At 27.1% G+C, this 14,513-nt stretch overlaps 1 protein-coding gene across 1 annotated transcript; it reads left to right on the forward strand.

Annotated features, from left to right (window-relative positions):
• The first annotated feature begins 8,921 nt into the window (after nt 1-8,921).
• Nucleotides 8,922-11,443, forward strand: LOC102669062 (homeobox protein knotted-1-like 12). Its single transcript, XM_006574761.4, has 3 exons — nt 8,922-9,621; nt 10,305-10,421; nt 10,997-11,443. The coding sequence occupies exons 1-3, from the start codon at nt 9,463-9,465 to the stop codon at nt 11,114-11,116; spliced, it is 396 nt and encodes a 131-aa protein (XP_006574824.1). The 5' UTR covers nt 8,922-9,462; the 3' UTR covers nt 11,117-11,443.
• Nucleotides 11,444-14,513: the final 3,070 nt, after the last annotated feature.

The raw sequence follows: 14,513 nt of genomic DNA on the forward strand, positions 1-14,513 counted from the left end.
GGGTCAACCACTAAAAAATTAACTTCTTTTTTTTAAAATTTTTATTCATCGAAGATTGAATGCTCTCCACCGTTGGATTTAGTCAAAAGGCTTAAAAGTAATAAAGATCAACGCTTGCCTGATGCGGCATACATTGTTAGACAGATGCATGGAAAGTAGCGTGTAATGTTCTCATGAGTTCGTCCTTATCTTTTGTCCTTCGGCAAGTCCGTCACCGAGGATTATGTTTTCGCTGTGGGACCCACATGCGAGGGGTTGTCTGAAATTAGTTGCAAAGGCTCGTTGGTGGCGCCACGTTTCGCGCGCTCATTGGATTCCAAATCACCCCTCGGGACACGTGGCGTGTTCATGTCCGTTCATCGCCGCATTGAGATTCGTCAACTGTTTTTGATACTCACTGCATGTCATCCTAATCTTGTGTCCCCGACACTGGGGTGCGGTGCTCCGGTGCACCGGAAGAAGCGTGGGCCTGTGGAATGGGCCAATCTGAATTGGACACGTGGCAACGTGAAAAGGGTGATTGGTTGTGTGTGGCATGAGAGGATAACATTGAAAGTGTGAAAAATGGAGCCCCGACTCAGTAGAGTGGACAACTGGATGTCACATTGAACTCTGTGCCACGTCATTGATGGGACCCAGACCTTGTGCTCAGTCCAAGAAGCCATTACTTATAATAATAATAATACTAGTATTACTATTGCCTAAATAATTTACAATTAAAAAACACAAATTATTAACGATAATAATTATTTGTGAGTATTTCATTAAATGTACCAAATTAACGTTTAAAACCATAAAATAAAACATGCTGTATTTCTTATCTTATGGTAATGATCTTTTATCTTATTTTACGAGAAGGCTAAAAATAGTGGAAAAAAATATTTTTCGAAACAAAAAATATTTATAGGATAGAAGATTTTTTTTTTTAATTTTATTTTAAAATATAAAGTATAAGTTCAGAAATATACTTTTTATTTAATTAAAAATTATTTTCAATTATTCAATTTTTATTTGGTTTACGAGACATATATAAATATTTTTAAAAAATAATTATATAAATAAATCAAATAATTTAAAAACTATAATGATTTTTATCTTTGATTTTAAAATATAAATAAGAATTAAATATACTAGTAAAATGAATAAATAAAAAATAGAGGTAGTGACTCTTAATGTAATTAAAAAGTAAACAATTGCAGCTAGACTTTGTAACTAGTAATGATCCAAATTTATTTTTTTTTAATTACCAACAATTTTCCCTTCATTATTTAATAGCTTTTTACATGATATTGGCAATTGATCACAGGTCACAGAAACCAATTATAACAAAACTCAAAATAAATATTGCATTTTCATTAGAAAACTTAGTTTCTTTTAAAATAGGGGCTATTGCTTAATTCTAATGAATTCTTTGGTACGGTATAATTATGACAGCTTGTGTAGGATGACTACTTAAATATAGTCTTTAATTACTATTAAAAACCTAAAAATGTACAGAAAAAAATTTAATGTTTACATATCGACAGTCATTTAATTAAAAAAAGTTTATTTATTTTAAAAAATAACAATTTTATTATATATTATAAATTATGTTGTGATTAAATAATTTTATGAAAATTTTTCCAGTACATAATTTTTTTTCTGAAAATATAATTCAGAACAAAACTTTAAGAAACATTAATGTTGGATGTCCTTAAATTGGTTGAATTAAAAGTGCAACATGGATTAGGACCAAACAAGGAGCAGCTATATGGGCACGCGGTAGATTCCTAGAATACCACGTGGTATTCATTTTCTGAATTTGCTTTTATTGGAAAAAATGAAATGAAGAGAAAGAGACAAGAGGAACCGAACAGGGACAGGACGGCAATTTCACAAATTTTCAAATAGTCGCGGATAAGGCTTTCAACTTGTCTTCGCTATTTCACACTTTTAATGTATAATTAAAAAACCTTTTTCGATGAAGATAAGGATCACAGTGTTTTGCTTCGGTGTGATGGCGATGCACCACAGATCATGCCCTCATCATCAACCGAAACTCCCTGGCCGTCGGATTACAGATAAATCACAATACTGTTATAAGATTATCAATCATTTCGAATTCAGTCTCAGAAGAAAAAAATATGTTTGAAAGGAAAAAATTGAACTAAACCTGATGAATCAGATATTCTGATCAAAATTATTATCAAAAAGTAGGTGAAAATTTTGTATCAATATCATGTTAAAAAGAGTTAACATGTTTATTTTTCAAATTTTGTAATTTTAGTTGCTTTATTTTTTATTAAGACATTTCATCTTTTATTTTTAAAAAATTTATCATTTAATTTTTTTCATTTTTTAATTGAGATATTTTTTTCCATTTTAAAAAAAAATAATTTATCTCTTTAGTCAATTTTAAACTTACTAACGGTTTATTTTTAATTCTTTTTTTTACTAAATTAAACTTATTAACAATTAAATAATTTTTTTAAAAAAATATTAGATTAATATTTAAAATTGATTACAAGAACTGAAATTATTGATTTTTAAAGAGTGAGAGATAAAATATCTTAATTAAAAAATAAAGAGTTAAAATTATAAACTTTTTAAAAATAAAAGATTAAATATCTCAATTAAAAAATAAAAAACTAAAAGCATATATTTAAGAAAATAGAGAGACAGAAATTGCATTTTAGCAACAAAAAAAAAATTCATTATAATTTTGGTCCTGTGAAATCAATCTTTACAATCTTAATTTAAAACAGTACAAATTCTTTTAGCAGTAAAACACCTTTAAAATTTGATGTTTTAGTTTAGAAATTTCTAAAAATCAAAACCAGTTTTTGTTTTCGTTTTGAGTTTTAAATTTCAATTTAATTTTTATTTTTAAATTTAAAAAGTTTATTATAGACTAAAGATGGTAAAATGAATCAATCATTTTATTTTATATCATGTTCATGGTAATGATAATAATAGTGAAAAAATGGTGGTAATAATGGTGGACTGGAGGTGAAGATAATAGTGTGTTTTTAAAAATTAAATGTAAATGTATTTTATTCTAAAAATTATATTTAAAAATCAAAAATAAAATACTCACAACCACCCTTATACACGTATCATAATCGATTTTGATTTCGGGCAGCTGTGAAGAGTTCAAGCTACCCACAATTTTATTTTCCCTCCTCCAAAATTATGAGATTTTCTTTATTTTTTATCATATTTTTTTTAAGATTAACTTCGAATTTTCCAAATTAATGGGCTTGTTTTTTTAAGGAAAAAAAATGGCTAATAGGTTTTTTTAAAATAATGCTACGGTCGGGCTAGGGCCACCATTGCCCTAAACAATTCTCAGCTTTTTAGTCAACCTGCTTGGACACAAAGATCGAGTTAAGTTAAGCAAGATCACCAAAATTGACAACTCTATTAATTGGGCTTAGAATATGAAGCTAGTTTGGACTAGAAATTTTGTTTGAAGAAAAATAGAGTAAAATAATTTAATTAAAATGTACTTATAGTTTTACAAAATATAATAGAGAGATTTTACATTGAAAATTTATTAATTATACAGTTAAATAAATATTTTAATTAAAATTTAGTCATACATATAGTATTAGATATATTATTTAAAGTTAATTTAGTCATTCTTTCATAATATATATATATATATATATATATATATATATATATAACTTTTTTGGGTATTGTATTGTATAAACTTTATCTTGTTAATGTTATGGAAACTTAGTCCTTTTTCTTCATGTTTCTTTTTTTTATTATGTTAACATGATATAAAAAATCTAATTTGTAAGGCAGAATTACTCACTCTAGTATTATGTAAAGCTTTTGTGGGATTAAATTTATATTTGTTTGTCACTTAGTTCAGTTGTGTTTATCTTTGTGATTTCACAACTCCAATTTCATTATATTTTTTATTGGCGCATCATCAGATTGTTGCAGTCTTCTCAGTTTTGTCGCGATTTTAGTTGTGTCAGATAAGATATTTTAGTTAATTTTTATCTTTTTTTATTAGCTGAATTGGTCAATAAACAAACCTTTTTTAATAGTTTCTAGCATTTTTTAAAATGCTACTTGAAATAATATTTTTTTAAACACTTATAATTTAATAAGTTAGTTTTTCAATTTCTAGTTATTAGCTTTCAACTTCCAACTAATTTTTTAGTTAGTTTTGTCATACATAGTCTTTATTTCTATTTCAACATGATGATTCTAATAATTCCCTTTATTGTGTTATTCTTTTATTGTTGCACTCTATTATTGTTTTGGTCTATCAAATATGATTAGGGAGAAGGATGATTATCTTCAATCAATTAGTGTACAGTTGAATAGACCAAATTATCCATATTAAAGCTATCTAATGAAAAATTTATTGGAAAATAAGAAAAAAGACTAAGATTCCATGACATTAACAATTACAAATCAGTACAATACAAGATATTATACAGACTTTATAATTACTGATGTTATAGAATACTTAAAATTTAAAACAGAATAATTATTGAAATCAAATCAATAATTTGTCCATTTCTATATCTTGGGGTGAGGCAAATTGTTTTGACCTATGACATAGGTCCATGACCAATTAACTTTTGTCATGTCAATTTATATTTTTTTGTATTTTTTAAAGCAGGCATTTGGGAATTGTGGCTCTTGGCTTCACAAAAGGTTCCACAAAAGCTGAGATAGACGACAAGAATATGTTAATTTTGATCTCCATTCTACTATTTTCTACTTTGGAACGGATAATTTCCACAACAAACCAATCATGTCATTGCAACTGACCAAATAACTTGTTGGCCCTATCATAATTTGTTAATTCGATGTGTATGTCATAATAAGCTCCCTTTGCGTTTTCGTACTGCGGCGTGCAGATTAATAACACCAAAACCCAAAAGCCACAAATTAAACTAATTAAAATATCAAGTTGATAACCATTATTTGTAGCCTAAAAGGAAGCGCATTATCTTCGCATCTTTTTCACCAAGAGTAGACTGATTGGTGAGCATTTAGCATGTGATGAATGAAAGACTCAATTTAGCATAATATTAGGGTTAAATTCTAATTTTAGTTTTTTTATAATTTTAAATGTGTGATTTTGTTTATCATATTTCTAGATCAAGACATACGTAGGTTGTATAACCTGAAATTTATATAGACTATTAACAAGATGCTTATATAAAAAAATTAAATGGAGTAAAAACTAAAAAATATCTTAATAAGAATTAAATTCATGATTCTTCATTCAATAAGCAATAAATTACTAACTCACTTACTTTGTTTAATTAACTATATTAATATTATTTTATATGTATCATTAGCAAGAGTTATTAATTTTTTTAAATTATTAAAATTTATAAATTAAAAAGTATTTAATATATAAATATTTTTTTTATTTTACATTATTTTATATGTTTTTATTTTAAATAGTTTACATATTTCTATTTTTATTTTACTATTTTTATTTAAATTTCATAAATTAACATGAAAATTATTTACATGATTTTTTTTAAAATTGATTTTAATTTTAATCTAATTATTTACATAAAATTAGTCATAGACAAGGTAATAAAACACTTACTTTGTTTAGTTAACTATATTAACATTATTTTTTATATTTATGTTATTAATTATTTTAAAATTATCAAAATTTATAAATTAAAAAATATTTAATATATAAATATTTATAATTTTACCTAAATAATTAGAGTAAAAATAATTTATATATTAAAATCAATTTTAAAAAATTATATAAACAATTTACATATTATTTATGAAATTTAATTAAAAATTGGTAAAATAAAATATGTAAAGTATTCAACATAAAAGTAATATAAAATAAAATTAAAAATATTTATATAAAATATTATTTAAATTATAAATTTTGATATTTTGAAGGGAAAAAAAACTAATTACTCTTGCCTGATAAGACAGATAAAATAATATTAATGTAATTAATTAAACAAACCAAGTGCGTTGATGATTTTATTATCTTGTTTGTGAATAATCATGAATTCAATTCCTATTAAAATATATGATTAAACTAAATATTTTATTATAAAAATAGAAGGATAAAAATTGTGAATTTGAAATTATAGTGAGATTAAAATTACAATTTAATATAATATTTATTTTTCTTAATCCATGTCCTTTGTCAATTATGTATATGATAAATTAAGTATTGAAATTAAATTTTATAATTTACAATTGTCAAAGAAGGTGAACACACACAATATAAATCTTTTTATTTTAATATAATTTATTTAATACCCAAAATCAGGATTTGATCCCAGGATAACTTGATTAAAAAATATAAATTGGTATGATTTGTGTGAAGGTTGTTGGTACTTTATTATTTGTTTAAACTGCTTGAAAAATATGAAATGTGATTTTCGAGTACTTAAGATAAGTGTTCATATTATTCATCGTGTAACTTTTTATTTTTATATAACTCCTACTTGTCTTAGGTAGAGGAGTTAATTATGGCTTGTTCCCTACTCGTTTTTTATTTTATTTAAATTTCTTGGTCAGATTCCTTTTAGAGGTTGACATGTTGGTCAAGATCAGCGTGCATGATGGCGTGATCTTTCAAATAAATGATTAAGTGGGCACTATTAGCATATGTTCATGTTAATACAAGTGGTCAACCTAGCTTTTTATACTATCGAGTCTCAATCTACTGTGTGTGGAATATAAAGACAAGGGATCCAGGGATTCACAATTATTGGAGTTTTGGACGTAGGTTTTTGAGTCTTTATTTGTTTTTTTTTTTATTGGGTAAAACATGTTACATATACCCCTATTATGTTGAAAATCGGAATATTACATTAATAATAAAGATTTATAGGCACATTATTTTTTATTTAAAGGAAACATAATATTTTCTATTTATGCATAATTAATATAATTAACTTATATAAACACATATATAATGTATATTTTAACATGTGATTTTCACTCATTATTTATATATATATAAACAAAATACATGCGTTGTAAATGTTAATTTTCAATGTGAAGTAAAAGCTTAAAATTTATAAGTCAAGTACATCAACAATGGTGCCAATATACTTTTCTATACTGCAAATAAGTCAAGATTCAAATTGCCAGTACATAAGAAATATTTAATTTGGTAATTAGATTTACTGACAGGAGTATATAATAGAACAAACCCATTGCAAAAGAAATAAATAGAATCATATAAACTGGTTTCCTCATTTTTCCATTTTGAGTTTGTTTTTCTTTTTCAAAAAGAAATCCAATGTGCATAAAACTGCATAATAGACAAATTAACCTTGTCCATCTTTTAACTTTCTAATAACCAGGCATGACCAATGCACTGACAAGACAAGGTCTAATTAAATCCATCTGCACAATAACTAACCCATTATTCATGACAAGAGGGAGAAATCCAACCCAAGAAATCTAAATTAACATATTACAAAAAACATAAAGTGCATGAACCTATTTTGGGCCGACCCGTGCTAACTACTTTAATGCCTATAGAGACATATCAAAGCCTCATTATTCATCTTATATATTTGCTTACTTGAGTCTTACAGTGTCTATACAGGTCTTTGTTGATTTTGTTGCTGGCTAGAGATTGCTGAACAACCTCGCCTGTCCACTCCATTTGTAGCTAGGTACCAAAATTCTTCCACAAAAAGTCATCTATTTATGTTTACAGGTCATTCAAGAGACTTCACAAAAAAAAAGAAAATGGAAAGCAACAAAACCTTAAGTCTTCCTTATAAACAGTAACTCACCCACAAATGCTACTTGAGAACTAGCTACCATATCCACCAACACTAAAATAACAAAATTTCACTTTTACTTTTCATCAAACAAACGGTTTAAGGTTTGCTTGAATAAAAGTTACATTCAACGTAATTGACTTTCATTTTGATGAGACAAAATACTTGCTTTTTTTTTTTTTAATTTAGTAGTTAGAATGACGTTTTTCCGTTTGATAATCTTCGAACTGCAATTCAAACACACTAAGACACTTAGTGCATGTTTATATCATTACTGGGTTAGCCCTCACCTATATTTTCGAAAGCATCCCCTATCATTAACGTCCTTAAAAGGTCTTTTTAACCGTTCTTAAAAAGCCTTTTTGTAGTAGTGGATCTTCTTACTTATGAGTAGAAAGGGCATGGGAATTCCTGCAATTACAACAGCGATACAAACTAAACTTATGCACATGCGCTAGTACGAAGGCCTTCAAAATGAAACCGATGTTATATAATATAATTGGCTCAAATATAAGTTAAAAAATTAAAACAATGTTGTGGCTAATTAACGAAAATCGTGGATGAATATTTCGTAATAACCCGCATTTTCCTATTTACATACTTCTCAAAATGTCATTGAAACTGGTGATATAATTTTTTGGTTAGTGAAACCGGCTCTATATAGGATAACTTTAACTCACCTTATAACATTTTTAATGGTCATGTTTACATGAATTATTTAATTTTAAACAAAGTTCCTTAAGTTTTTTTTTCTACTGAAGCATATGACATAGAGTTGTTTATATAAACACTGTTGTTTAACAAAATTATATCATAAACAATATATTTTCAAGTATCAAAGATTCATAAAATTAATTTAAGCACTTACATTAACAATCTTAACATTAAAGTGAATTTTTGTTTAAACCACTTCAATATATATAAAATTGTAAGACCCATAAAATTATGATAAATAACTCATAAACAATTATGTATTAAAGATGCTCTTAATCATTCATTTTAATTAAACAATTTATATTGAAAATGATCATATTTGTGTAGTTACACAAAACTATCCAAGTCCATGTTATAAAATTGCCTAATTAAGAAGAGAAATGTTAATTACTTGTATAATATATTTGTGTAGTTTATACAAAAGATGGAAAAACCGAAATAAATAAATAAATAGATTTGATAAAATGAGCAATGTGATGGAGAAGAATAAATAAAAAAAAAAGATCATATTGTAAAATAATTTTCACTAGTAGGCAGAAATAGTTAAATGAAATAAAAAAAAAATCTTGGGAGGGGAATTATAGAATAATGCCAGAAGCGGGGTTACAAGTTGCGAAGATCTGAAAGGTGCTTTAATCATAGCAAGAAAACGTTGACAAGTTCCTTTCAAGGCAAAAAAGGGGAACAGGGAACACAGAGTTTTTAACCCTTTATCTTTTTCCCATGCATTTGTGTTGTATATTTTTACCTCCAGTGGTTAACAACATGAAGAACAGAAATACCCATACGGCAGGGTAACCCCACAAGTACTTCTTGATAACTACGTTTCATCACTTTACTAGCTTGCACACCGGTTGGTCAATAACCATAATACAAACCCCTTTTATCCAAGATAAGTTGCTATATATAATAGTGCTAGTTTTTTTTTTTTTTTGTTAAGTTTGTGTCCAAGTTTTGTGATATTCAATTGGTGCGAGAGATAATAAAGCTAGCTAGAGATATGGAAGCTAGACAAATTGGAGGAAATGGACCAGGGAGAAAGGGGGTTGAGGGAAGTGATCATGTAGAGATCAAAGAAAATGAAGAGGTTCTAAAGAAGATTATTGCAACTCATCCTTTGTATGAAGTTTTGATTCAATCCCACATCAGCTGCTTGAAGGTAATTAATTTCCCATTTTCTTTTCTTCTACCTTTTGCTATTTTTTCCCCACTTAAAACCATATATTAAAGATTAAGTAGTGTGGAATTATTCTGGTCAACAATTAATAGAAAAGGACACATGCCATTAAAACTCACTTTTAAATAAACATATATAGTAACCTAGCTAATAACCACTATAGGAATACCTACATGGCTACATTTTTCTCTAAAATAATTTATACAAAATACTTATGTGATAAATATGATTTAAAATTGGCTATAAAATTTCGGTGATGTAAGAGCTAGCGCAGTTTAAAACCTCAATAGTAAACATGACAATCGTGGAGTAGAATAGCTCATAGTTCAGAAAAATGCAATTTCTTACTTTGGTCTAGCTGTAAATTGTATGACTTTTGCAAGGAAAAAGTTTTTCCAATTTAAAAGTGGACCAACAGCAACTTTTGTTAGCTCTTTTAATTTTTTGGAAAGTATTTTTCAAATGCATGAGCATATTAAAAAGATAAATATAAATAATTATTAATTATATATATAGTAAACAAGGCTAGACATTTTGCGTAAATGCATGCATATATAAGAATTTTGTTAGATTAATGTCAACTATGGGTCTAGACTCTAGCTAGAGTCAGTGCTAGATGGGTCAATATTTGACTGTGGGTGCATTTTACTCTATTACTCGATCAGGTGGGATTAATTGAAGCTGGAGAGTTTGATGCAACAAGTGATGCATGGAAGAAGCTGGTTAACTCGAAGTCCAAAGCAACTCCAAGTCCAAACACTTCAGAGTTAGATCACTTCATGGTATCACAATTAGTAAATTAATATACACACACGTGTGACTCTGATTTTTGAAAGTCTTCATATATATAAAACGATTTACAAAAGAAATGAACTTCACAGAAAGTTGTCAGGTTGATGAGGTAAACTTGTTGGTAAAATAATAAGAGTAGAAACTAAAAGGTATATATATTAAGACCAAATTTGTAATTAAACCATTTTCAATAACAATGATAAGTTAATGACTAGTGGCATAACAACCAGAATCTCCACAACCCATACAAAATTTTACGTGCCTTTAGATAACTAAATAGATATAAATATGTATAGATATAATTAGATATAGATATAGAGATGGTAAAGACATTTTTATTTGAAATTTACCACACTAGTTGTATAAAGGAGAAATAGGAAGAAAAAAGAGGTAAGCGCGAGGTTATAACGTTATATATACGTACGAGTGGTTTAATAGAAAAATTTATATATAGAGTAAAAAATAAATTATAAAAAATGTCCTAAAAATTCTGATTCAAAATTAAATAACATGAATTATTTTAAAATGAATCATAACCTTATTATATACATGTTTGAATGGATAGGAAGCGTATTGCATGGCACTGAGCAAGCTGCAGGAAGCGATAGAGGAACCAACAAAAGAAACCAATGCTTTCATCAGAGCTACGTATCTTCAACTAAAGGAGCTCAATGAACTGAATTGACCCAATAAGCAGTTCGAATCTTGATGATGCTTTTGTCCCCTTAGTGCATCATCTTGGTCCTTTCTTTCTACTACTACTAAGTACAATTTGCTTATTATCTCTCATTTTGATGAGAAACTAACTCAAGCCAATCGCTTTCAATTCTGGCTAGACTCAGAATCACAAGTTTTTAATTACCTCGGGTACGTATAAACTTAGCTACTTTAATTAATAACTCGTTTTCTACTACATCTATAGCTACTGTATTTATATTATATTGGTGTTGACAATTATATGGTGTACATTAGAGTGGTGTTATATTTACAGGAAACGACTATGAATGAGACTAATTAATGCTTTTATCATGCATGAAATGAAATTATCTCAAAAGTAAGATAATGGCATGGAAAGAATATTAAGCATAAATAATACAGTTTATCTATCTTTCATTGAAATTCAACTTTTCATTATGAATCAATTATCTCCAAATTAAAGATGAAATGGTTAAGTAAAGATACATAAACAATTTTGTGTTACAATATGAATACTGTCCGACAGTTTTTGGCATATTCATCTTTATGTAATTTACGAATGCAACTCATGATAATGAAGCTCTACTTCTCTTACAGGATTCACACTGGTTAATTAATATACTTTTCCAATACAATTAATATTCAACTCAAGCCATTCGTAACACGGTTTTCGTAAAAGATCAATTCACTCTATATATCATTTTTTTGCATGTTCAAATTTGATTAATTCCTGCTGTTGTTTTCCAGGGATGTGCTCTTTTCAGTAGTGCCCCATTGAATGCAGGAACCATTTTGAACAATGGCCCTTAAATTGTTTTATATGCATTTTACTCTATCTAATTTCACGGGGGAGACTCTGATTACGTACCATCAATTGTGAAGTACCTTAATTAATCTCTTCAATTTTCATTAGCAAGGCACGAAGCTCTTCATGAATTTGTGGGTTATAATCGTCAACAGAGACAAATGAGTATATCAGTTTTTTTTTTCTTTCTATTTCACTTCAATCCAGCAGCTATAAACCCCGAAGCCTTTGCAGGCCATGATCACACTCTTTGCTTATCTCTACATCAATGCTTCTCACTCACAAATCAAACCTCTCTGGCTCACAATCGAGAAATTTTCCCCTTTAAATTTTGGGTTAAACATATTTTTAGTCTATTTAAATATAGAAAAGTTCGTTTTTAGTATATTTATACCAAATTGTTGCTTTTTAGTTTCTCATTTTATAAATGTAACAATTTATTCCACTTACTGACTCTATCAACTAGAGTTAAGGTAATTTAATTTTTGGCAATCAAAGAGCACCACAAAATGTATGTAATATTACAAAAATATAAATTATACGTACAGTACTTTTGTAACACTATAAATATACTTCTTGTGTTACAAAACTGAAATCGTTTATAACACAATTTCAATGTTAATTTTTGGAAATTTCTATTTACACCTCCCATGTTTACCAATATATGCTCTTTTTAAAATTATTTAAATGTACCCTCGACTAGAAATTAGGAGTTAGAAATTATTTGAGTGATATTCTACATTCAGAAGGTAAAAGTCAACGAGAGTTTAAAAACTACATTAAACATTGCATTTCTAAATCTAAAAGGTCAAAATCAACGAGATTTTAAATTTTCAAGTTATTTCAAATCACACATTGAACATTGTTTTTTTTTTTTTACAGTTTTCAAACCTTGTTTTTTGAGTGTCTAGTAAGCATATTGCTAGTGTCATATATATTATCTCTAATGAAATCCGTAGAACCTAATGTCTTTAGAAATTTGACGATAAATTAAGTATTTTACTAAATTTTATTAAACATATTTTAAAAGTATGAGAAGTTGATTTGAACAATTAAAAGCAGAAATACTAAAATAAACACCAGGACCAACAACACAATTAAGCATATATATATGATATTTTAAGTATTTTATAGGAAATTCCTTATAACATCATGTTGGCCTACATTAAGTAAATTTGACCCAAACAAGAATAACATTGAACCTATATTATTATTTTAATATTTAATAAAATAATATTGTACTGCAGTAAATACATTTTTTATTGAATATTATTAGTAATTAATTAAACTATTAATTGGACTGACCAAGCAGTTCTATTGCTTTTGGTTGACCATAATATGTCAAACATCAAAGATAAAAAAACTAAACATATATTAGCATAGTTAGTCAATTAAAATTAAAGTTTGGATAAAAAATTGAGAGGGGTAAGTTTTTTCTAATTTATAAATTTAATGATGACTTTTATGAATATGACTCCATGTGACATTTCTCATTTTATTGTAGGATTCTTCCTATTTGTAGGTAATTTTTGGCACGCATAAAACCTCCGGAAGTTGTCGCAGGATTTGAAAAATGAATTGATTCAGATTTTGAACTTGTTCTTTCCCTGATTTCTCTCATTTGAGACATGAAATCCTATGAGGAAGTAATAATCAATTTTATTTTATTATAAATATACTTTAAATATTAGGTTGAGGTGAACTAGTTGTGTTGAAATAATACTTCTTTTTTCCTTTCTTTTCTTAGTTTCTATATAAAAAAGATTCCCTGGAATAAAATTTGATACTTGTTATGCATTCTTGCCAATTCTAAACGAGTAAATTGTTGATACAACAAAGTTCAAATACATCAAATGTACAATTAATAAAGACACAATATTTATATTGTATTTAAAAGAAACATTTTTAACCAACAAGTCATTTCTTCGTTTTATAAAAGAAAAAAGTAATTAAAAAGAAAATTTTCCCTAAAAATGATAAACTAAATTTCTTAACAAAGATTAATTATTAATAAAATTAATAAATATTTCAGATTAATTTCATGACTTAAAAAAAAAAGAAGAAACAACTTCAAACTACACATTTTATCTCTCCATGAATACAAGTATAAATAGAGAAAATAAAACATCTAATGTTGGTTACTACTTTGAAACCGCATTTTCTACTCTAGCCATCATTATTTTTTTTGGGTCATATTTTAAGTGCATTTATTGCAGCAGTACAAAAAATATTGCTCAGGCATTACTGTTATTTAGTGCAACCATCTTTATTTTATTAGTTTTGTAAAAAGAAAATCTTTATTTTATTAATATAAATATATGAAGAAGATAGTTGTATTTTTTTTTCTTTATTTGAAAATGTGATGTATTTTTCTTTTTTTTATAGAAAAGTGCATGAGGAGGCTGAAAAAATCTAAATTAAAAAATACTTGAAAAAAACACCTGGGAAGTGAACATGGTGGTTATGCTTATCTTGCATGCGTTATTCTAATCAGTGAAAAACTTGGCAAAATGGTCATGAACTAGACATAAACATGTGTTCTGAAATAAATCAGGATACATCGGTTTGGGCTTTCACTTTT

Source organism: Glycine max, chromosome 2, assembly GCF_000004515.6.
Source record: "Glycine max cultivar Williams 82 chromosome 2, Glycine_max_v4.0, whole genome shotgun sequence".
Classification (NCBI taxonomy): Eukaryota; Viridiplantae; Streptophyta; class Magnoliopsida; order Fabales; family Fabaceae; genus Glycine; species Glycine max.